The sequence below is a fragment of the Amblyraja radiata genome, chromosome 26, assembly GCF_010909765.2.
Source record: "Amblyraja radiata isolate CabotCenter1 chromosome 26, sAmbRad1.1.pri, whole genome shotgun sequence".
Taxonomy (NCBI): Eukaryota; Metazoa; Chordata; class Chondrichthyes; order Rajiformes; family Rajidae; genus Amblyraja; species Amblyraja radiata.
Genome location: NC_045981.1, coordinates 8,089,641 through 8,114,997, shown reverse-complemented (window position 1 = coordinate 8,114,997; position 25,357 = coordinate 8,089,641). Strand labels below are relative to the sequence as shown.

General features: G+C 45.5%; 1 protein-coding gene across 6 annotated transcripts in view; it reads left to right on the top strand.

The window, feature by feature from the left end:
* cep112 (centrosomal protein 112) overlaps positions 1-25,357 on the top strand; it is a 320,895-nt gene that overhangs the window by 21,383 nt on the left and 274,155 nt on the right. For all 6 annotated transcript variants that reach the window (XM_033044129.1, XM_033044127.1, XM_033044128.1 and 3 more), the window contains exons 2-4: positions 5,712-5,843; positions 11,675-11,865; positions 13,585-13,748. In XM_033044129.1, the coding sequence (XP_032900020.1) occupies positions 5,726-5,843; positions 11,675-11,865; positions 13,585-13,748 (473 nt within the window). In that variant the 5' untranslated portion in view covers positions 5,712-5,725. The remainder of the gene's footprint in view (positions 1-5,711; positions 5,844-11,674; positions 11,866-13,584; positions 13,749-25,357) is intronic.

Sequence of the window (25,357 nt, the reverse complement as noted above, 5' to 3'; positions counted from 1 at the left end):
ATTCTCTTCATAAATTAAGTCTCAAGCATGTTGGATCTTTTAATGTGGAATCAAACTCTCTTGTGGCATTCACAGTGTCGCGCCCCTGATTTATAAGGTACCAATATATTTCATTCATGATCCCACAGACGAGCACCAGGCGTAAATCTCGCACGCCATTTCTGATTTCATCACTTCTGGCTGTCTACTTTCCACAGCCTCCAACCTTATAGTTTCTCAGCCCCGCACACCCCAGTTTTTCCTTCGCTTGCCTAGGTCATAGGTCACTCATGATAAACATTCTCGGCAGCTGTGCTGCTGCATGTATACAGACCTGCGTTTCATCTGTAGTCAGGATCGAACCAGAAACTCCGGCGCTGCAAGCGCTGTTAAATTGCTACTGGACCATCCCCGTCCGCTCCCGAGTGTCCCATCCCAGTCTGGGGGCGGCTGGAGATGTCTGGGGTGACCCCGGACTGACGGGACACCGGCCCGGAGCGGCGGCGGCCCAGGCTTACAGCCAGCACGGAGAAGAAGAGCTAACTCCAGCTCAACTCTGCTTGTCCCGCCGGGTTAACCGACAGTCCTGGACAGACAGGATACCGGTCTGGATCAGTGGCGGCCCAGGATTACAGCCATTTTGATATAGAAATACAGATTAGTTATTAATTGAAAGATACAGCATGGAAACAGACCCTAAGGTCCACCATCGATCACCTGTTCACAGCATGTTATCCCACCTGATCATCCACTCCCTACACACTTTGAGGTATGGAAGGAAGCGGAGCACCTGGAGGAAACCTAGATGGTCACAAGAAGTATGTGCAAACTCCAGACAGATAACACCCAAGGTCAGGATTGAACCAGTGTCTCTGGCACTGTGCTGCTGCTGTGATTCAAAAGCAGCTGTGCAGCCTTTTGCTGTAGGTACTACCATAGCAAAGGATTGCAACAATTAAAAGCTCATAGCATTATAATGTGTGGAAATTGCAATAAATTGCTTCATCATGGCCAAGATATTTGCAGGTCCAATTTTCGCTATGTCCATCTGAGGCATATGATATCCTATTGTAAACATTCTCAAAATTGTGGCAAATTCCAGGAGGAATGAGCTGAACTGTGGCGCTTAATAGTAAAGAAGTTCTACCTCTGTTATTTGTAGACTATACCCAGAAACAAGCAACATTGGATAGGCTGAAAAAGGGTCCCCACCTGAAATGTCACCTGACCCACTCATTCAACATTGATTCAACATTGGGCCGAGAGCTCCTTCGGCTATCATTTTTCTTAAGCTCATTGCTCAATAGAGTCATACAGCATGAAAGCAGGCCCTTCGACCCAACTTGCCCACACCTACCAACATGTCCTATCTACACTAGTCCCACCTGCTTGTGTTTGGCCCTAAACATGTCCTACACATGTACGTATCTAATTGTTTCTTAAACGTTGCGATAGTAAAACTGCCTCAACTACCTCCTCTGGCAGCTTGTTCCACACACCAACCACTCTGTGTGGAAAATGTTACCCCTCAGATTCCTACTAAATCCTATTAAAACATCTTTTCCCCCCTTCACCTTAAACCTATGCCCTCTGGTTCTCGAATTGCCCAATGGGACAACAAAAGAACTAGACCGGTGTTTCCTCCAAAATGTTTTGCTTTGTCTTTGTAATCAGAGTAAGGTAAGAAGACCCAGACAAACGAATGGTCCCCAGAAAGGTGGATGGCTCACAAATAAAACTTTGAATCAGTTTTCAACATGGCTGTAAAAAAGGTGTGCACCAGCAATGATACTAGGCAAAGGCAAACAGAGATGTTGCAAATGAGTTGCAAGCTCTTGGAGGACTAATAGATTGATTCTTCAGATCAATTGCTTAAGTAGACAGTAACAAGACAGTTACCTTTCACCTATTTCCCTCCCTCTGGCTTCAGATATTATTCTTTTCATTACTTGACGCACATTTCAAGTTCAAGTTCAAGTGAGTTTATTGTCATGTGTCCCTGTATAGGACAATGAAATTCTTGCTTTGCTTAAGCACACAGAAAATAGTAGGCATTTACTACAAAACAGATAAATGTGTCCATATACCATGATATAAATATATACACACATGAATAAATAAACTGGTAGTGCAAATAACAGAAAGTGGTTGCTAATAATCAGAGTTTTGTCCGAGCCAGGTTTAATAGCCTGATGGCTGAGGGGAAATAGCTATTCCTGAACCTGGTTGTTGCAGTCTTCAGGCTCCTGTACCTTCTACCTGAAGGTAGCAGGGAGATGAGTGTGTGGCCAGGATGGTGTGGGTCTTTGATGATACTGCCAGCCTTTTTGAGGCAGCGACTGCGATAAATCCCCTAGATGGAAGGAAGGTCAGAGCCGATGATGGACTGGGCAGTGTCTACTACTTTTTGTAGTCTTTTCCTCTCCAGGGCGCTCAAATTGCCGAACCAAGCCACGATGCAAACGGTCAGCATGCTCTCGACTGTGCACCTGTAGAAGTTAGAGAGAGTCTTCCTTGACAATCCGACTCTCCGTAATCTTCTCAGGAAGTAGAGGCGCTGATGAGCTTTTTTGATAATTACGTTAATGTTCTCGGACCAGGAAAGATCTTCAAAGATGTGCACGCCCAGGAATTTGAAGTTCTTGACCCTTTCAACCATCGACCCGTTGATATAAATGGGGCTGTGGGTCCCCCTCCTACTCCTTCCAAAGTCCACAATCAGTTCCTTGGTTTTGCTGGTGTTGAGGGCCAGGTTATTGCGCTGGCACCATATGGACAGTTGCTCGATCTCTCTTCTGTACTCTGACTCATCCCCATCAGTGATACGCCCCACAATAGTGGTGTCGTCAGCGAACTTGATGATGGAGTTCGCACTGTGGTTCGCTACGCAGTCATGGGTATAGAGTGAGTACAGCAGGGGGCTGAGCACGCAGCCTTGAGGTGCTCCCGTGCTGATTGTTATTGAGGCTGACACATTTCCACCAATACGAACAGACTGTGGTCTGTGGACGAGGAAGTCGAGGATCCAGTTGCAGAGGGATGCGCAGAGACCCAGTTCTGCGAGTTTGGTAACCAGTTTGGAGGGGATGATTGTGTTAAATGCCGAGCTGTAATCAATGAATAACAGCCTGACATATGAGTTTTTGTTGTCCAAGTGGTCCAGTGCGGAGTGGAGGGCCAGCGAGATCGCATCCACCGTTGATCTGTTGTGGCGGTACGCGAACTGCAGTGGGTCCAGGTTTTTGTCGATGTAGGAGTTGATTTGCTCCATGATCAACCTCTCAAAGCACTTCATCACCACCGGCGTTAGTGCCACTGGTCGATAGTCATTGAGGCATGTCACCTTACTCTTCTTGGGCACCGGTATAATTGATGCCCTTTTAAAGCAGGTGGGGACCTCAGACCTCAGAAGTGAGAGGTTGAAAATGTCCGTAAAAACTCCCGCCAGTTGGTCCGCACAGGTTTTTAGAACACGGCCGGGTATACCATCAGGTCCAGGTGCTTTTCGGGGGTTCACCCCTCTGAAGGATTTCCTGACATCGGCCTCTGTGACTGAGACTGAAATGCCATCACAGCGAATGGGGGATCGGGAAGGCACATCAGTATTCTCCCTGTCAAAGCGTGCGTAAAACGCATTGAGCTCGTCAGGGAGTGATGTTACACCGGCATTCGAGCTACCTCCTGGTTTTGCCTTGTAGGAGGTGATTGCATTCAGACCCTGCCACAGCTGCCGAACATCTGTCTCGTCCTCCAGTTTGGAGCAGAAGCCCCTTTTGGCCTTTTTGATGGCCTTACCACTGTATCATTGGAGGTGAATGCCCTGTGTCTGGACTTCAGGAGAGTGCGGATCTCAAAGTTCATCCAAGGTTTCTGATTGGGAAACACTCGGAAGGTTTTTGTAGGGATGCAATCCTCCACCCATTTCTTTATGAAGTCTGTAACGACTGTGGCATATTCGTTCAAGTCCGTTGCCGAGTCCTTGAACATTGCCCAGTCTACAGACTCCAAACAGTCCTGGAGTTGTTCTTCTGCCCCCCCCACGACCAGCTCTGTGCTGTCCTCACTTCTGGGGGTGCGCTCTTTAATTGCTGCTTGTAGGCAGGAAGAAGCAGCAGTACTTGCTGTACTTGCAGTATGGTCGGACTTACCGAAGTGAGGGCGAGGGATAGAACGATAGGCATTCTTGATGGTGGTGTAGCAGTGGTCGAGGGTCCTCTGGTGCAGCAGGAGACATGTTGGTGGAAGTTGGGGAGTGATTTCTTGAGGTTCGCCTTATTGAAGTCCCCAGCAATGGTGGTAAATGCCTCGGGGTAAGACGTCTGGTGTTTGTTGACCACGGCCTGCAGCTCCTCCAGTGCCAGACGGACGTCTGCCCGGGGTGGGATGTAGACCGCGGTCAGGATAACGGAGGTGAATTCTCTCGGGAGGTAGAAGGGACGGCACTTCACCGCCAGATGTTCGAGGTGTGGAGAGCAGGAGTTGGACAGGACTGCCACGTCGGAACACCACGCAGAGTTGACCATGAGGCAGACGCCCCCTCCTCTCCCTTTCCCAGATGCCAGGGTACGGTCCATGCGGTGGATGGAGAATCCTTCAGGCTGGACCGCTGAGTCTGGGGAGCTGGGGGTGAGCCATGTCTCTGTGAAACAGAACACAGAGCATTCCCTCAGCTCCCTTTGATAAAGCAGTCTTGCCCTTAAGTCCTCCACTTTGTTTTCAAGGGACTGTACATTAGCCAGTAGGATAGTTGGGAGAGGGGGCCGAAGTCCCCTGCGCTTCATTCTGACCTGAAGTCCTGCCCGTCGGCCACGTTTCCGGACACAATGGAGGCTTCCCCTTTGTTTCCAGGTGCTGTACTTGCTGTACCTGCTGTTTCTGCGGACCTGCGCTGGAACGGGGATTCCCTCACAGACGGCAGCTCCAGCTCCGTAACGAACAGGGGTTCCCTCAAAGTCGGCAGCTGCAGCTCCGTTGTTCCTGGGAGATCCAGCCCGTTGGCTCTGGGGATCATCCCGGGGTCTCCAGGTACAGTACCTGGGATCCACAGTCGGGTCGGGAGTTCCACAGCCAGCGTGGGAAAGTTTAAATTCCGGGGTTCCCGCAGCTGCGGGAGATCGCAAAATTGCGAGAGCCTTGAGGTGTTCAAACAGCTTGTCCGAAACGGCACCGATTTCTGCCGTTTTTCTGATCCAGGTAAGTTGTTGGTAGTTGTAGTTGAGCCTTTTCTTTTCCGGAGCTCCGCAAAAGTCGCCGCAGGCAGGCGCCATCTTGTTTCCCTGATCTGATAGAAGTTTTTGTCTTTTCACTATACCCTTTGTCAATTACTCCATCCACCTATCATTCAACTCCCCCCCCCCCCCCCCCCACCTGTATCCACCATTCACTTGCCAGGATTTGTCCCGCCCTTAGCTCTTTTCCAGCTTCCTTTATAATGGCAGGCATATGTTGGCCTTAGGACAGATTATCATGTCCAGAAATTTGAAGCTGTTGACTCTCCACTGCCGTCCCATCAATGAAGATGGGTTTATGGACTCTCGGCTTTTCCCACCTGAAGTCAACAATCAGCTCTGTCGCCCTGTTAACGTTCAGAGAAAGATTGTTGTTCAAGCACCACTTAACCAGATTATCGATCTCCCTCATGAACTCTGACATAGTTATCGTTTATCGTCCTTGAAGTTGTTAGATTTTAAACATCTTCTGCTGTACTGATGCTTTGTTCTCTGTTGGATCAGGTTGTTGTGAGTAGATGTACCAAAGAAGCGTGATGGCCAATCAGGAGGAAACCTGGGAAAAGCTGGATTCAGAATTTGATCACTACTTGGTTGATATGAAACCATTTGTTCTGAAACTTGTACACAAGTCAGGTAAAGTAATAATTATTTATAACATTCTTGAAGTTCGGAGTCATACAGCACGGAAACGGGCCCTTTGGCTCAACTAATCCATGCCGCCCAAACTGGCCAATCTAAGATAGTCCCATTCGCTCGCATTTGGCCAATTTCCATCTAAATCTTGTCTCTCTATTTACCTCTACTGATGCCTCTTATGGCCACAGTATTTGTGTAGGTGATCCAGTTGAGTTCCTTGTTAATGGTGATCTACATAATGTAAATGGTGGGAAATTTGGTGTTGGTAATGCAATTGAACATCAAGAGGAGCTGTTTTAATTATCTCTTGTTGGAAATGGTTATTAACTGGCATTTTTTTGCCAAGTTTCAGTCAATGCCTGTGAGTTGTCTGGATCTTGCTGCATTCAGTTGTTGCTGAACTTTACAAATAGATTGCGTAGGAAGGAACTGCAGAATCACATGTTTACTCAATTATGTTTTATTATTAATGTTTTATGTGTCATTCCTAACTGTCACTGTATGTCGTTGTCACTTGCGGGCGGAGCATCAAGGCAAATTCCTTGTATGTGAATACTTGGCCAATAAACGTATTAATTAATTCATTCACTCATTCATTCACTCATTCATTCAAATGCTGGTTTAAACCGAAGATAGACACAAAATGCTGGTGTAACTCGGGTAGTAACACAGGCAGCATCTCTGGAGAGAGGGAATGGGTAACGTTTAGGGTCGAGACCCTTCTTCAGACAGTTAGGGGAAAGGGAAACGAGAGATAGAGATGTTGAGAGATATTGAACAAATGAATGAAAGATATGCAAAACAAGTCAGAGAGCAGGAGGAATCAGGGGGAGCACGAGAGGGGATGTTGCAGAACTCTCGTCAGAGATGGGAGGAGAACTTCTCCAAAGTAAACATACCTTGAGGAGATTTTGCAATGGAGCAGACGAAATGCGTAGGAAGGAACTGCGAATGCTGGTTTAAACCGAAGATAGACACAAAATGCTGGAGTAACTCAGCGGGAAAGGCTGCATCAAAAATGCTGGAGTAACTCACAAATAGAATGTTATGCAATCATGAATGAGTACCCCCAATTGTTATCTTATGATGGAATCCTGTTGATGAAACAGCTGAAGATATTTGGGCTCTATTTGGCTCAAAAATAAGCTTTATTCAGAACAAAAATCATAAATAAACAAAAGCTGCACAAACTCCTCACACATTTTCAGTGTCTATACATTTAGTAGTGTCATACTCAGTAGTACTTGCACCTGTCTTGACACAAAATACCCTTGCCACTCATGTGCCCCCGCTCCCCTGGGGTGGTATCCTCTCCCTGTATGAGGGATGCCCCACATGGACTCAGGTCCTCGATTTCCAGCAGCAGGAGGACTCTGGACTGTGGTCCTCCCTCACAGAGCCTCCCTCAACAAGCTTCAATGCATCTCATAGCAAGTGCTCCTGCAGTCTGGAATGGACTAGTCAGCAACATCCCCTTATAGACATCTCGCTGTGTTGAGAGACCAAGTTTGGGGCAGATCAAAAAGTGTACTTCCCCGAATTGATGGTCCTCCAGCGGCACTTGATGTCTGTCTCAAAGAGTTTCCTGATAAACTCTTGGAGCTAAGATGATTCCCTCAATGACCACAATCATCTTCCTTTATGCATTGCAGTGTTCTATATTTTGATGCCCATTAACTTCAATTCCACCAGAGCTCCTTGATTTCAATAGGAGTTAATCTCTCCTCACGTCTTGTGTAAGGAGGAACTGCAGATGCTGGGTTTAAACTGAACATAGACACAAAAAAGTAGCAGTAACTCAGCGGGACAGGCAGCATCTCTGGAGAGAAGGAGTGGGTGACGTTCCAAGGTCGAGACCCTTTTTCAGACAGGTTAGGTATAAGGCAAACGAGAGATATAGAAGGTGATGTGGAGAGATAAAGAACAATTAATGAAATATATGCAAAAAAATAACGATGATAAAAGAAACAGGCCATTGTAAGCTGTTTGTAGGGTGAAAATGAGAAGCTAGTGTGACTTGGGTGGGGGAGGAATGGAGAGAGAGAGTGAATGCCGGGGCTACCTAAAGTGAGAGAAATCAATATACCACTGGGCTGTAAGCTGCCCAAGCAAAATATGAGATGCTGTTCCTCCAATTTGTGTTTTGCCTTACTCTGACAATGGATGAGACCGAGGACAGAAAGGTCTGTGTAGGAATGGGAAGGAGAATTAAAATGTCCAGCAACCGGGAGAGCGGGTCGGTTCAGGCGGGCTGAGCGAAGGTGTTCCGCGAAACAATCTGCTTTTGGTCTCGCCGATGTATAAGAGTCCACATCTTGAATAACTGATACAGTAGATGAGTTTGGAGGAGGTGCAAGTGAACCTCTGTGCAAGGGAGGAGGTATAGCAACAGGGGAAGGTACCTGGGGAGGGGGTGGTTTGGGTGGGAAGGGATGAGTTAATCAGGGAGTTGTGGAGGGAATGGTCTCCGGAAGGCGGAAAGGGGTAGAGATGGGAAAATGTGGCTAGTGTTGGGATCCCGTTGGGGGTGACGGAAATTTTGGAGGATTATGTGTTACATGTGATGGTTGATGGGGTGGAAGATAAGGACTAGGGGGGACTGTCTCTGTTGCGACGAGTTGGAGCAAGGGCGGAGATGCGGGGCACCGAGGAGACACGAGTGTGGGCCTCCTCTATGATGGGAAAGGGGAACCCCCGTTCCCTAAAGAATAAGGACATCTCGGATGTTCTAGTATGGAACACCACATCTTGGGCGCAGATGCGGCAGAGACGGAGGAATTGGAAGTAGGGGATAGAGTCTTTGCAAGAAGCAGGGTGGGAAGAAGTGTAGTCGAGATAGATGTGAGAATCAGTGGGTTTGTAATAGACGTCAGTCAATAATCTATTTTCTGTGATGGAGACTGTGAGATCAAGAAAGGGGAGGGAGTTGTCAGAGATGGTCCACGTAAATTTGAAGGCAGGATGAAAATTGGTGGCGAAGTTGCAGAAGTCCACGAGTTCTGCATGGGTGCAGGAGGTAGCACCAATGCAGTCATCAATATAACGGAGATAGAGTTTGGGGATGGGGCCTGTGTATGCCTGGAACAGGGATTGTTAACGGCGATAGAATTTGAGGATATGGACAGTGAACGGAGATAGAGTTCGGGGATAGGGCCAGTCACTCTACACCTCCATCCCCCTCCAGGAAGGCCAAAAAGCCCTCGGTTTCTTCCTCGACAGCAAAACCATCCAATTTCCCTCTATCAAGTCAAGTCAAGTTTATTCGTCACATACACATACGAGATGGGCAGTGAAATGAAAAGTGGCAATGCTCGCGGACTTTGTGCAAAAAAGGCAAACAAACAAACAACCAAACAAACTACAAACAGAATGGAACAGAATCACATATTCTTTTACATATTAAATATTGTGGGCGGAAGGAAAAAGGGAAAAAAACAGCAATTAAAAAAAAAGCAGTAGAGTGGTACAGTAAAGTTAGTCCCTGGTGAGATAGGAGTTTACAGTCCTAATGGCCTCTGGGAAGAAACTCCTTCTCAACCTCTCCGTTCTCACAGCATGGCAACGGAGGCGTTTACCTGACCGTAGCAGCTGGAACAGTCTGTTGCAGGGGTGGAAGGGGTCTCCCATGATCTTATTGGCTCTGGAGTTGCACGTCCTGATGTATAGTTCCTGCAGAGGGGTGAGTGAAGTTCCCATAGTGCGTTCGGCCGAACGCACTACTCTCTGCAGAGCCTTCTTGTCCTGGGAAGAACAATTCCCAAACCAGATTGTAATATTTCCGGACAAGATGCTTTCCACAGCCGCTGAGTAGAAGCACTGGAGGATCCTCGGAGACATTCTGAATTTCCTCAATTGCCTGAGGTGGTAAAGGCGCTGCCTTGCCTTACTCACGAGTGTTGCGGCGTGTGATGTCCATGTCATATCCTCAGAGATGTGGACTCCCAGGTATTTAAAACAGCTCACCCTATTCCCATTTATCCTCAATGATGTGTACGTCCTCGGATGTAACATTCGCCCTCAACAACTTTTCTTTTGACTCCTCCGTCCAAGGCGTAGCTATGGGAACCACATGTGCCCCAGCTATGCCTGCTTCTTTGTAGGGTACATTGAACAATCCCTGTTCCAGGTGTACACTGGCCCTATCCCCGAACTCTCTATCTCCGTTTCATTGATGACTGCATCGGTGCTACCTCGACCCGAAACGTCACCCATTCCTTCTCTCCAGAGATGCTGAGTTACTCCAGTATTTTGTGTCTATCTCCTCACATTTTAGTCTTTTAGGTTCTGAATGTTGAACTCCACTGCTTGTCTGATCAGAACTTGTTGAATTAAATATTTCAAAAGAAAATATTTATAAACTTAATTTTGTAATTCCATCAATTTTTATTTTCAACTTGTTTGGCTGCATGTTTGCATTTGGTCAGGTTTGCTTAAAACCAGTTTGAGTCTGGTTCCCAACAAAGGTATGCCACAGGTTCAGTAATAAGTTTATATTTCAGCCCATTTTCTCTCTTGGTCGTCTTCCTCTGTGGAGGAATCGACATTAGATTAGAATTAGAATTAGATTCCTTTATTGTCATTCAGACCTTTCGGTCTGAACGAAATTATGTTGCCTGCAGTCATACACAGAACCAATAAAAACAAAACATACAATAAACACAAGTTAAACATCCACCACAGTGAGTTCACCAAGCACATCCTCACTGTGATGGAGGCAAAGTCTTAGTCTCCGTCTCTTCCCTCCTTGTTCTCCCTCTGCGCTGAGGTGATCGATCCAGGACGGAGATGCCGCCCTCCAGTCCAGCGGACCTCCGTGGTGATGTCGCCGCCGCCGAAAGCCGGAACGCCGTCTCCGCTCCGAGACGGCCCGCCACAGCATCAGCTCCGGGCAGCCGCCCCAGCTCCGGGTCCCGCAGTCTCTGCTCCGGGCCGTCGCCCCAGCTCCGGGTCCCGCAGTCTCCGCTCCGGGCCGCCGCCCCAGCTCCGGGTCCCGCAGTCTCTGCTCTGGGCCGCCGCCCCAGCTCCGGGTCCCGCAGTCTCCGCTCCGGGCCGCCGCCCCAGCTCCGGGTCCCGCAGTCTCCGCTCCGGGCCGTCGCCCCAGCTCCGGGTCCCGCAGTCTCCGCTCCGGGCCGCCGCCCCAGCTCCGGGTCCCGCAGTCTCTGCTCCGGGCCGCCGCCCCAGCTCCGGGTCCCGCAGTCTCTGCTCCGGGCCGCCGCCCCAGCTCCGGGTCCCGCAGTCTCCGCTCCGGGTCCCGCAGTCTCCGCTCCGGGCCGCTGCCCCAGCTCCAGGTCGCTACCCCAGCTCCGGGTCCCGCAGTCTCAGCTCCGAGCCCCGCTGCATCAGCTCGAGGCCGCCGCCGAAAGCCAGAACGCCGCACCAGCAAGTCGGGCCACCGCTGCCTCAGCCCCGAAGACGGCCAGCCTCTCGTTGGTGAGTCCTGGCTGGCTCTGCCTCCGGAGCCTCGGGGTCAGTCGCAGGCTGGAGGCCGCCAGCTCCACCATTAGGCCTCAGCGCAGACGGAGGCAGAGAAGGGGGATACGACACAAAAATGTCGAAGGAATAGACAGAGAACATGTTTCACCCCCCCCCCCCCCCTCTAACACAACCCAACAAACTAAAACTTAACCAAAACAAGACAAAAAAAACAACTGAAAAAAGTAAAGACAGACGGACTGCAGGCGAGCCGCAGCTGTTAACAGCACCGCCACATCCGGACATGTTTGTTCTCCCATTTCTATAACATCATATGTACTTGGTATTGTTATTGCTAACATTTTATTTGCAGTAAGGAATAACTGGCTTTTGAAAATTCTGTTTACATGCTACAGAGCGGCAGAGATGTGCACTGTGGATCAAGAAATTATGTGATCCATCTGGAGCTGGGGCAGGAGTTACGGGACGGAAGAATCGCAATCTATATGCCAAGCTTCTATTGCACATGCTTAGACGGGGAGTTCTTGAAGGGCCTTTCACACAGAGACCAGAACCTGGATCTCTTAAAACACTACCATCTTACATGGTATGTATGATGTGTTCATGAATTTTCACAATTTTTCTTAAAATACAGTCACTGCATTCCTTCTGAAGATGTACTCTCTGCCCGTTTTTTGTGAGATTGTGCAGTTGTTAATACTTTCATTAGATGTCACTGTTGGCTTTGTTGTGGTATTAAAGTGTATTTTAAAAATTCACTTACAAAAAATGTAGGCCTGGGAAGCTCTTCACCCATAACATTCAAATTCATATCTGAGGTCCTTGTCCCCTCTGTCCTGAGGGTGAAGTGTGTGTGTCCAATTTGATTGTGTGCCCATGTAATTTACAGCTTTAAGGCCCATTTCATTGATAATTTGTATGACATTTGACTGTCCTTCTTTGCTTTAGTTCAAAGGGACTAAAAAGTCCAAAAGCCTAGGTTAAAAAAATGGTGCTTTTTACTGAAGCTGATCTATTTTGTCTAGTTTGCTTAAAAACTGTTAAATGCCCAAATACATTGCTGTAGCCAGGATCAAATTCCAAATAACATATTGTATGACACATTTTGCTTGTTGATTTGGCACCAATATGAAAGGCATTGTCATATTCCTGCATATATGAAGTTTTCCCAATTGATTCATCAATATATAGTGTGCCTGTGACTAAATCATTATTTTTGTTGAGTAAAAAAAAGATGAAGTGAGTTATTTTGTATTCTTACCAAATTTGTACCAATGTTGACTATATTGACTATTGATAAGGTTCTGTGAACTGACTGAATGGAGAATTGGCTTCATGAAACAAAGGGTGATGGTGGTAGGTTGTTTTTCAGACTGGTTGCCTGGGGTGTGACTCGGAGTTCGGTGCTGGGCCCATTGTGATTTATATCGACGATTTGAATGAGGATATACAAGGCATGATTAGTAAGTTTGCAGATGACACTAAAGTGGGTGGTATCAGAGATGGTGAAGGTGGTTATTAAAAATTGCAGCAAGCTCTTGATCAGCTGGGCAAATGGGCTGAGGAATGGCTAATAGTTTAATGCAGGTAAGTGCGTGATGTTGCATTTAAGGAATTCAAACCAGATCAGGTCCTTAATAGTGAATGTTAGGGCCCTGGGGAATGTTGTAGAGCGGAAGGATTAGGAGTACAGGTACACAGTTCCCTGAATGTGTCGTCACAGGTAGACTCAAGAAGGCTTTTGCTACATTGGCCTTTATTGGTCATGGTATTCAGTGTGGAAGAAACACGAACTGCAGTTGCTGGTTTACCAAAAAAAGACAACAGTGGTGGAATAACTCAGCATGTGAGGCTGCATCCTGGAGAATATAGAGAATTGACATGTTGGGTCGGGACCATAGACTGGCCCACTTTTTTAAGAAGTGGAGGGAGGGTAGCATCTCACTCCATTACAATGGTTTGGGTCTTAGGGAATATGCAGTACAAGCTCACAAATTCTTTACTCTTCAATGTTGAGTGATGGTGCACCAAATAACCAATATACAGGCAATGTGCCAATAAATTAGAGGATGCAAGATTGAAGAGCGGTCTCTGCTCATGAATATTACGAACAAGTTTGATATTAAATGGGTTCATCAACATTTTGTCTGTTGTCAATGGAGTAGGTACATTGGAATCATTTGAAGCTCGATATTAGCTCGCCCAAAGTTTGGAACTTACTGGCAGATAAAAGGTTGTGATTTATATATTTTGGGACTGGAAATCTCATTAAGTCAACTCAGTTGTTGTTTTTCTTTGATTGTAGTCTATCTACTTTGATGAACCCAGCTTTTCCACTCCTCCTGAAAACACTGCAGAGGGAATACCAGACTGGGTGAGAGGGGAGCTGGGTGCGGGAGATTCAAAATCCAATAACTCCTGGAGAACCAGTTCTAAAGGTGACTGGTCTATTCCACGAGGTGCCCACAGGTTAGTATTTTTGTTTTAAAGTAAATTCTTTGTGGCATGTTGTATCATGTTAATCTTGGAACCTGACTTTTTTTCTAAAATACATTATATAACCACTCTAGACAATAGCTGAAGGAGTTAAAAGCTAAACCTCTAGATTGTTTCTGGTTACATTCATATTTGTTGTGATCAATTATGTAATTTTAATTGCACGTTCATGTTCAATGAATATTTTGCCCAGATTCAGTACTCAAGATATAAATAAGTCTGGAGACACTGCAGATGTTAGAATCTTGAGCAAAACACAAAGTGCTGGAGGAACTCAACAGGTCAGGCAACATCTGTGGAGGAAATGGACAAACTATGTTGAGGGGTTGAGACCCTTCTTCAGACTGATAGAGGTAGGGGAAACTTGGGCGGAAAAGAGTCGGGGGCAGAACAAAACCTGGCAAGAGATTGATGTTTACAGGTGAGGGGGCGGGGGCGGTTGATTGGCAGATGTGTGGAGTATGTGACAAAGATTAATGGGGGTAAAGGAGACAAAATGTGTCAGCTAAGGAGAGAAGAGCAGTGAAATGTGAAGCCAGATTGAAGGATATAGGTGGAAGGGGACAGGGGGATGGGAATGAGGGGAGGAATAAAACGGTTATAAAGTCATAATTGATAGGAGTAGAATTAAGACATTCGGCCCATCAAGTCTACTCTGCCATTCAATAGTGGCTGATCTATCTCTCACCCCAAACCGCAATCTCCTGCCTTTTCCCCATAACCTCTGACACCCGTACTAATCAAGAATCTATCTATCTCTGCCTTAAAAATATCCACTGATTTGGCCTCCACAGCCTTCTGTGGCAAATAATTCCACAGATTCACCACCATCTGACTAAAGAAATCTCCTTCCTAAAAGAACGTCCTTTAATTCTGAGGCAATTACCTCTCGTCCTAGACTCTCCCACGAGTGGAAACATCCTCTCCACATCCACTCTTATCCAAGCCTTTTACTGTTCTGTATGTTTCAATGAGTTTCCCCCTCATTCTTCTAAACTGCAGCGAGTACAGGCCCTGTGCTCATCATAGGTTAACCTACTCATTACTGGAATCATTCTTGTAAACCTTCTCTGGACCCTCTCCAGAGCCAGCACATCTTTCCTCAGATATTACTTTCTCAGTTCTGATCAAGGGTCCTAAAATGCTAACATTGTTTCTCTCTGCACAGATATTACCTGACCTGCTGAGTGGTTCGAGCATTTTCTGTTTTTATTTTGGTATCATTACTGGTAATTATAACTTATTGGATTGTCATTAAAAAAAAAAAGCTATTTGGTTCAATAATATAGAAAATAGGTGCAGGAGGAGGCCATTTGGACCTTCGAGCCAGCATCGCCATTCATTGTGATCATGGCTGATCGTCCCCAATCAATAACCTGTGCCTGCCTTCTCCCCATATCCCTTGATTCCACTAGCCCCTACAGCTCTATCTAACTCATGTGAAACTTGTGTTCATAACATCTCTGGGTGAAAACGTTTTTTCTCACCTCAGTCTTAAATGGCCTCCCCTTTATTTTAAGACTGTGACCCCTGGTTTTGGACTCGCCCAACATTGGGAACATTTTTCCTGCATCTAGCTTGTCCAGTCCTTCTATAATTTTATATGTTTCTATAAGATCCCCCTCATCCTTCTAAACTCCAGTGAATACTAGCCTAGTCTTTTCAATCTTTCCTCTTTGGGGAAGAAAATCTGCCATGCTTAGCTGGCCTATGTGTGAATGGACTCACTATCTATCCCCTAAATTGCTCAACAAGCTGTCAAGGGAAAGTATGGCAGGACAATAGATGCTGGCTTTGCCAGTGCTGCTTAAATCTCAAAAAACCATAGTTGATCAGTTGTGTGTCAGCAGATCACAAATGTGGTTGAGCTTAACTGCCACCCTCGGCAAAATGCACCATCAATGCTCGTGACATGTGTGTGATATGAATGAATTTCAGTTAAATATTCCACACTGATTTTAAAAAAAAAAATCTGATGACTGATTATAATGAAGATAGACACAAAAAGCTGGAGTAACTTTTTGACAAAAGTGATATTTTGGGTCGAGATGTTTTTTTCAGACAGAGTCGAGAGAGAGCACCGAGAGATATGAAAAGGTACATAGAGCAAATTAATGAAAGATATGCAAAAAAGACATATCAAAGCCAGCAGCGATGATCAAGGAAAGGTGGAACCCACAATGGCCCATTGTTCGCTGTGGGGATGGTTGATAATGATTAATACAAACAGTGAAACAGCAGGACGACAGTGAAACTCATACGATTGTTGGTTTGAGAGTTCTTTCATACAATTGCCCTTGGGTCTGTTTGATGCCATTTTTGGATGTCAATGATCCAGATCTGAGGATTGAATAATGTGTGTCACTGTTTATATTTTTATACAATTAGCAACATCACTATTTAAACTACTTCACATAAAATCAGATTTTGTTCCAATTTAATGTGATGCTTCCTCAACAAATGTTGGTTGTGTCCTATTTATTTTTAACTTGCAATGGGTTGCAACAGGAAATAGATGTAGCAAGGGCTGATGTAATAAACATTTTATTGTGCCAATGTATCCTTGGAAAACCTGGTAAAATAATGCACACGAGAAGTCTCAAAGACTCATAGCAAATTAGTACATATATCAGTCTCAAGTTTTTTATGCTGAATGCAGCTTTTGCTGGTGTTGGAGGGAGAGAGAGATTATTTTTCCTTTGTGGGGAAAAACAGATAAGCTGAAGCATGTTAGACTAACTGTGGTTGCGAGCTTGATTTATTGCATTGACTAATTATTTGAATTTTCATATATTTTACTTAAAGATGGATTCAATGTGTACTTGTGTACTAATGGAAAATTCTGCTCTTAGGAAGAGGAAGAACCCATTTTTCCTCCATTGTCAAGTGTTTAATTGTCATATGCACTGAAAGCAGAACAATTACATTCTTGCTTGTGAGGCTAGTGGTGCAGGTAATGTGAGTTAATTACTCACTATGAGTAACGTGTGTAAGAAGTTGGATGTATGGTACACCTTGTCTTTCGTGATTCCTTTCATTGACCTTCACTTGCAGTTTATCCACACTTTCTTGTCCTCTTGGTTTAGTATCTCTCGTCCTTTCTTCCTCATCCACCAAAGCTTTCAGAGCTGCATTGGAAATTCGCGGTGACAGTTACTGTCAACTTTCAGTGAATTGGCAACACCTCCAGAATGACCAAAAGGTCTACGGAAGTCAAACCAAAAGAATGACCAACATATCTACTTTGGTTCAGAATTGGCATTATTAATTATGAACCAAGACACATTCCTATCAACTTGTTGACATGGCAATAAACTTCTTGAATCTTGAATGAACTAGTGCGCGCCACGGAGAAGATTTGGGGCTTAAGTGCCAAGGGCAGTGGAGTGCAATTGCTGAAATGTTACAAGTAATCTGCCTTGGACCAAGTGGGCATGAATAAATTGCTCAGTGATTTCAATGGCCATGTTCCAAATCCCGCTAGGTTAGACTTCTGCCTCAGCTATTTAGCTACCAAGGTCAATGATAGTATTTGCAGCAGTATTATGGTTATTAATTGATTTTTTAATTATATTTATGTATGTATTGTGTTTGCGAGCCTGTTAAGCTACTGCGAATAAGAATTTAATTGTTCCATGGTTGGTACACATGACAACACTCTTGACTTCACAGCAATGCTTTGATCTGGTAAGTTATTGTTGTATCATGTTTTTGCAACATAGATCAGCAGGTGGCGTTCTATGGTGGTTGTATTCAAGCTTAGGATCTGGCAGGCAAAATAAAGTGGCTCACACAATTGCTGGGGAAACTCAGTGGGTGCAGCAGCATCTATGGAGCGAAGGAAATAGGCGACGTTTCGGGCCGAAACCCTTCTTCAGACTGATGGGGGGTGGGGAAAGAAAGAAGGAAAAGGGGAGGAGGAGGAGGAGCCCGAGGGCGGTGCGGATGGGAGGGTGGGTGTAGACAGCTAGAGGGTTAAGGAAGGGGAGGAGACAGCACGGGCTAGCCAAATTGGGAGAATTCAATGTTAATGCCATAAGGACGCAAGGACCCCAGACGGAATATGAGGTGCTGTTCCTCCAATTTCCGCTGTTGCTCACTCTGGCAATGGAGGAGACCAGGACAGAGAGGTCGGATTGGGAATGGGAGGGGGAGTTGAAGTGCTGAGCCACCGGGAGGTCAGGTAGGTTATTGCGGACTGAGCGGAGGTGTTCGGCGAAACGATCGCCCAACCTACGCTTGGTCTCACCGATGTAAATGAGCTGACATCTAGAGCAGCGGATGCAGTAGATGAGGTTGGAGGAGACACAGGTGAACCTTTGTCGCACCTGGAACGACTGCTTGGGACCTTGAATGGAGTCGAGGGGGGAGGTGAAGGGACAGGTGTTGCATTTCTTGCGGTTGCAACGGAAAGTGCCCGGGGAGGGGGTGGTGCGGGAGGGGAAGGGAAGCCGACCTCTCTGTCCTGGGTCTCCTCCATTGCCAGAGTGAGCAACAGCGGAAATTGGAGGAACAGCACCTCATATTCGGTCTGGGGTCCTTGCGTCCTTATGGCATTAACATTGAATTCTCCCAATTTGGCTAGCCCGTGCTGTCTCCTCCCCTTCCTTAACCCTCTAGCTGTCTCCTCCCACCCTCCCATCCGCCCGCCCTCGGGCTCCTCCTCCTCCTCCCCTTTTCCTTCTTTCTTTCCCCACCCCCCATCAGTCTGAAGAAGGGTTTCGGCCCGAAACGTCGCCTATTTCCTTCGCTCCATAGATGCTGCTGCACCCGCTGAGTTTCCCCAGCAATTGTGTGTACCTTCGATATTCCAGCATCTGCAGTTCCCTTTTGAACAAAATAAAGTGGCTGTCATGTTTGGAGCATGTACTTGCAATGGGAGTTTGTATCATCCTCTGGACTTATATATTCTTTAAGGTTAAGTTGGAATCATTACTGGTGTTTGTGTGTTTTAACTGGAATCTGAGAGGACCGCATATTGAAACCGCAATAGTGCTATCAGTTCAGGAAGTCTTTAGTACTTTTGATATTTGGCCGGAATAATATTTTAAAATTGTTCTTCATTAGATTTCCTTTGAACATGGAACAGTACAGTGCCAGAACAGGCCCTTCAGACCATAATGACAATGCTGAACGTGATGTCAAATTGAACTAATCCCAGCTGCCTACATGTGATCCATATCATCCCTTGTCCATCTAAAAGACTCTTAAATGCTGTTATTGTATCTGGATCTACTACCACCTCTGGCAGCCGTTCCAGGCACCCACCACTATGTCTTTAAAAATAAGATCTTGCCTAAAACTTCTGTCTGGTTTCCCCTCAAATTCCAACACTCCAGAGAAAATAATCCAGGGTTTGTCTAACCTTTCGTGAGAGCTAATACTCTTTAATCCAGGCAGCATTATGGTAAATCGCTTCTGTGCCCCCGCCAAACCCTGCGCATCCTTCATATAATGAGTGAACCAGAACTGCACACAATGCTCCTCACGCAGCCAAATCAAAGTTTTGTAAAGCTGCCATAAGACTTCCTGACATTTTCTGTGCCGTACTATCTGTCTGTGTTGTTACTTTGAGGGAGCTATGGACTTGGACCCAAGATCCCTCGGTATATCAATGCTGTTAAGGGATCTGCCATTAACTATCTCCTTTTGCCTTATATTTGACCTCTCACCTGCCCAGAGTGAACTCTAGCTGCCATTCTGTACAGCATTCTTCACTGCATCTCCATACATTTTTTCGTGTCATCAGCAAACTTATAAACCAACCTGTATACATTGTTATCCAAGTTATTTTTTATAATATCTCAATATTTTGTATATATCTCAAACAACAGAGGTCCCAGCACTGATCCCTGTGGAACACTGGTCACAGACCAACAACCCAAATGACACGTTTCCACCATAATACTGTCTTCAATGGGTAAGCTAGTATTGAATCCAAACAAGCAAGTCACATTGAATCCCATGCATCTTAATCTACACATATAACAATGGAAATGTTTGAGTGACCTGCACAAGTTTGTCCCAATGCCGTTGAGTGTGAATTTTGTAAGCCTATACTCATTCAGAAACCTTTGCACTCAGGAGTCATCAATCATAAGGTTTTCTCCTCAACTCATTTTATGTGTGAGCATTTGCAGGTGTTTTATGCTCCAGCTGAAAGCGTGAATTGTGAAATCAGAGCAAGGAATGTAGGTAGTGGGAAAAATAGGTAAGTCTAGGTGAGCCACTAGTCTAGAGGGAGAGGGAAGGGGGGGGGGAGGGGGGGGAGGGAAGAGGTGGAGGGGGGTGGTTGTTAGAGGTTACTTAAAATTGGAGATTTCAATGTTCAAACTGTACCAAAGAGGAAAATTAGATGCTGTTCCTCCAGTTTGCGTGTTGCCTCACTCTGGCAGTGGAGGAGGCCCAGGACAGAAAGGTCAGTATGGGAAGAAGAGTAAATGATTTCTATTCGGGAGATCCAGAAGGCCTCAGCAGACTGAGTATGTGTTTGGCGAAACGGTCACCAAATCTATGTTTGTTCTTGCTGATGTATAGGGAGCCACATTGGGAACACTGGATTCAGTAGATGAGGTTTGAGGATGTACACATGAACTGCTGACTCGCTTGGAAGGACTGCTGGGGTCCCTGGAATGTGGCAAGTGAGGAAGAAAAAGGATAGCTCATTCTTCAGTGGTTGACTTGGGTTATAAGTTTATGTGTTTCTCTTCTCCATTGGAAAAAACAAATGTAGATTTCTCCACTTTGTGGAACAGGAATGTCTGAGCTTTTGGTTATGCAAAATGCTGGAATCCAGAGCAACAAACAAACTGCTGCAGGAACTCAGTGGGTCAAGCCCCATTTGTTGGGAAGGAAAGGTGTTTATACTCGTTCTCACCTAGCACACAGCTAACAAAGGCCTGTTTCTTTTATCATCGTTACTTTTTTGCATATCTTTCATTCATATGCTCTATATCTCTCTACATCACCGTCTATATCTCCCGTTTCCCTTTCCCTTGACTCAGTTTGAAGGAGGGTCTCGACCCAAAACTTCACCTATTCCTTTTCTCCTGAGATGCTGTCTGATCCCGCTGAGTTGCTCCAGCTTTTTGTGTCTATCTGAGGTTTTGGTTGCCTGCCACATAAATGTTCCATTCATATCCCACTCTGATCTACTCATCTGTGGCATCTTACACTCATGCTTTAGCTAACTCACTCATTCCCTTTGTCTCAGAATTGGTCATTTCTACCTGTATTTTTGGCTCAATTTTTCTCTATATTAATACAGATGGTTTACATAGAAACATAGAAAATAGGTGCAGGAGTAGGCCATTCGGCCCTTCGAGCCTGCACTGCCATTCAATATGATCATGGCTGATCATCCAACTCAGTATCCTGTACCTGCCTTCTCTCCATACCCCCTGATCCCTTTAGCCACAAGGGCCACATCTAACTCCCTCATAAATATAGCCAATGAACTGGCCTCAACTACCTTCTGTGGCAGAGAATTCCAGAGATTCACCACTCTCTGTGTGAAAAATGCTTTCCTCATCTCGGTTCTAAAAGATTTCCCCCTTATCCTTAAACTGTGACCCCTTGTTCTGGACTTCCCCAACATCGGGAACAATCTTCCTGCATCTAGCCTGTCCAACCCCTTAAGGATTTTGTAAGTTTCTATAAGATCCCCCCTCAATCTTCTAAATTCTAGTGAGTACAAACTGAGTCTATCCAGTCTTTCTTCATATGAAAGTCCTGACATCCCAGGAATCAGTCTGGTGAACCTTCTCTGTACTCCCTCTATGGCAAGAATGTCTTTCTTCAGATTAGGAGACCAAAACTGTACGCATTACTCCAGGTGTGGTCCTCACCAAGACCCTGTACAACTGCAGTAGAACCTCCCTGTTCCTATACTCAAATCCTTTTGCTATGAATGCTAACATACCATTCGCCTTCTTCACTGCCTGCTGCACCTGCACTTTTTAATGACTGGTGTACCATGACACCCAGGTCTCGTTGCATCTCCCCCTTTCCTAATCGGCCACCATTCAGATAATACTTTCCTGTTTTTGCCACCGAAGTGGATCACCTCACATTTATTTGAAGTTTGCTGGCTTCATCCCTGCAATAAGCAACACCTAACACAAATAAGTGTAATCTACTACTTAGTTGCACATTAGCTAATTTATTTTCACACTCAGAAACATTCACTTTGTTCAAGCCATCCTTTCCCATCTTTTCTGCAACTTAAAACTAACTTGCTTTCTCTTCTGCCACTTTCCTCCACCCAGCAGAGCTGGTCCTTACCCTTAACAACTTCTCCTTCGACTCCTCCCACTTTCTCCAAATCCAAGGAGTAGCCATGGGCACTCGTATAGGCCCCAGCTATGCCTGCCTCTTTGTATGGTACGTCGAGCAATCCCTGTTCCAGGCGTACACTGGCCCTAACCCCGAACTCTATCTCCGCTGCATTGACGACTGCATCGGGACTACCTCTGCACCCATGCAGAACTCACGGAATTCATTAACTTTACTAATTCCCATCCTGCACTCAAATTCACTTGGACCATCACCAACAGCTCCCTACCATTTCTTGATCTCACAGGAGATAGACTATGACATCTATTATAAACCTCCCACAGTTATCCTAGACTACACTTCTTCCACCCTGCCTCCTGCAAAGACTCTATCCACTATTCCCAATTCCTCTGTCTATGCCGCATCTGCGCCCAAGATGAGTAGTTCCATACCAGGATATTTGAGATTACTTCTTTCTTTAGGGAACAGAGGTTCCCCTCTTCCATCATCAAGGAGACCCTAGTGAGGGCCTCGTCGATAACCCGCAGCTCTGCTCTTGCTCCCCCTCCCGTCAGTCGTAATAGGGACAGAGTCCCACTGGTCCTCGCCTTTCACCCCATCAGCGGTCGCATACAGCACACAACCCTCCACATTTTCGCCACCTCCAACAGGATCCCACCACGAGCCACATCTTCCCATCTCCACCGCTTTCCGCAGAGACCGTTCCCTCCGCAGCTCCCTAGTTAACTCATCCCTTCCCACCCAAGTCCACCCCTCCCTGGGTAGTTTCCCCTGCAACGACATGAGATGTAACACTTGTCCCTATATGTCCTCCCTCAACTCCGTCCAAGGACCCTGACAGTCTTTTCAGGTGAGACTTTTCAGAGGTTCACTTGTACCTGCCCAACCTCATCCACTGTTCCAGCTGTGGACTCCTTTATATCGGTGAGACCAAGTGCAGGCTCGGTGATTGTTTTCGCTGAACACCTTCGCTCAATCTGCCTAAACCTATCTTATCTCCCGGGTTGCTAAACACTTTAACTCCCCCTCCCATTCCCACACTGCCTTTTCTGTCCTAGACCTCCTACATTGTCAGTGAGACCCAGCATAAATTGAAGGAACAGCACGAGGTATTTCATTTGGGCAGCTTACACCCTAGCAGTACGAATATTGACTTCTCTAACTTCAAGTAGGGCGCTTGCTTTCTCACTCTCTCCATTCCTTCCCCCTTCCCAGTTCTCGGACCAGGCTGACTGTCCCCCGATTACATTTTATCTCTGTTTGCTTTGTTGTCACCTTCTTCTCGCTAACAATGATATATGCTACATTTTCCTTGAAGCACATCTCTTTTGATGTCTCATTTTCACACCTTACCCACCCTTATCTCTGTGTCTCCCTCTCCCCTGACTCTCAGTCTGAAGAAGAGTCTCGACCCAAGAAGAAGGGCCTTCCCCCGTTCCAAGGTAGGGTCTGGAACCTGTATTTTCAACTCCGTTTCTCTAACTAGATGCTATCTGACCTGAGGAGTGTTTCCAGCAATACATATTTTATTTCAGATTACAGCACGTGCATTTATTTTCCAAAAGTTTGAACTAACTTCTGATTGTAAAAGGCTTGCATTTCGGCTGTTTGTTTAGGATGTCCCAATTATCTTGCAGACAATTAAATAATGATCACACCATTGTGATCAGAAAGGCTGCAAGCAATTTATTATCAGTAAGTGCTGCTTGTATGCCATCGTTGTTAACTTCCCCTCAGCCAACAATGAACTAGTCTACTTTTTCCTTGATCATTGTCCTATTGATCGTGTTTTCACACCTCACCACTTCCATATCTCTGTTTCCCTCGCCCCCGACTCTGTCTGAAGAAGGGTCTCGACCCGAAAAGTCGCCCATTCCTTCTCTCCAGAGATGCTGCCTCACCCGCTGAGTTACTCCAGCATTTTGTGTCCATCTGGCAGTATATGATTATGACCAGATAGACCTACTTTTCAGTAATGATGGTTGAAGGATGAATATTGGTCAGGGTAGCAGATGAGAATTTCAGGTGTTTTTCTTCAAATTGATATAATGAGACCTGTTTTGATCCAAGAGAGCAAATGATGGGTTCCTTTGATGAATGATTCAAAGCCAACATCTTCAACATTGCCCTCACCACTGTACTGCATGTGTCAGTCTAGAATATGTTTTTGGACTCTGGAATGGGCTGTGAACTTGCTTCCTGACTAAGTGAGTCATAGCTTGTGAAGGCAACTTTTTTTTGGCAATTCTAGTTGTCATTAGAAGATCATAGTCGACTTGCTTGGTAGCAGTTATTTTAAGTATGTAATTCTATAACTGTTTCATTTCAAGTGGCATTAAGGATCACACAGAGATTGATGTCAAGTAGAAATCATACATGACAGTAGAGTCATGTGCAAATAGTTTTGCTTCCCTGAAGGCTGTAACTGAGCTTATTGGCAGCTTCTGTGAACTTTTTTTCACGTGCCAGCTAGATTAGGAGATTCATTGACTTTAGTTTCTCAAGAAGCTATAATGAGATACAACTAATGGACCACTACACTGACATGTCCACTACGAGAGAGTGACAAACTCACCCAAGATGGTATTCACAAGCAATTGCAAGAAACAAGAAAAATGACTGGAGAAGCAGAGATAAAAGCAACAGAAAAGGTAGAATGAGAAGATGAATGGATTAATGGAGGAATGTTGGTAGGTATGAGCTTAATAACAAACAGAATTTCGAGGCAGGTCAGTAAATGTATGAATTAAGTTTAAACAATTCCAAAGTTCTTAAAAGAAACTTGGAATGTTGATCCATTTTTTTCAGTTTATGAAAGTGAAGATATTGGAAAATCATCGGCATGATGTTGAGCTTCAAATAGTCCATGAGGAGGCGTGGAGATTGACCTTATTCTTCTTGAAAACATAAGATTGAAGGGGGGGACATAATTCTTGTTCTAAATTCCAATGAATCTGTGAGTGAATCGAGAAGTTATTTGTACAGAGCCAGATGATACAATAGAGATTTTGAGAGAGTCCAGATGGGTTTTTTTTCCACTCAAGAGCTGTAGATCTCTGGAACACAGTAAATTCTGACTTGGTTGAAGAATTCAATTAGGTTGTGAAACATCACCGAGAAGAGGACTTATTGAATATAGTTTAGATACAGGACTTTGGTTGCTTCCCCTATATAACACTCTTCCCCCCCCCCCCCCCCCCCCCCCCCCCCCCCCGGCACTTCTTAACTCAAAACATTCTTACCCACTCTTATGCTTGAATTTTAAAACAGAAAACCATTTGATTTAC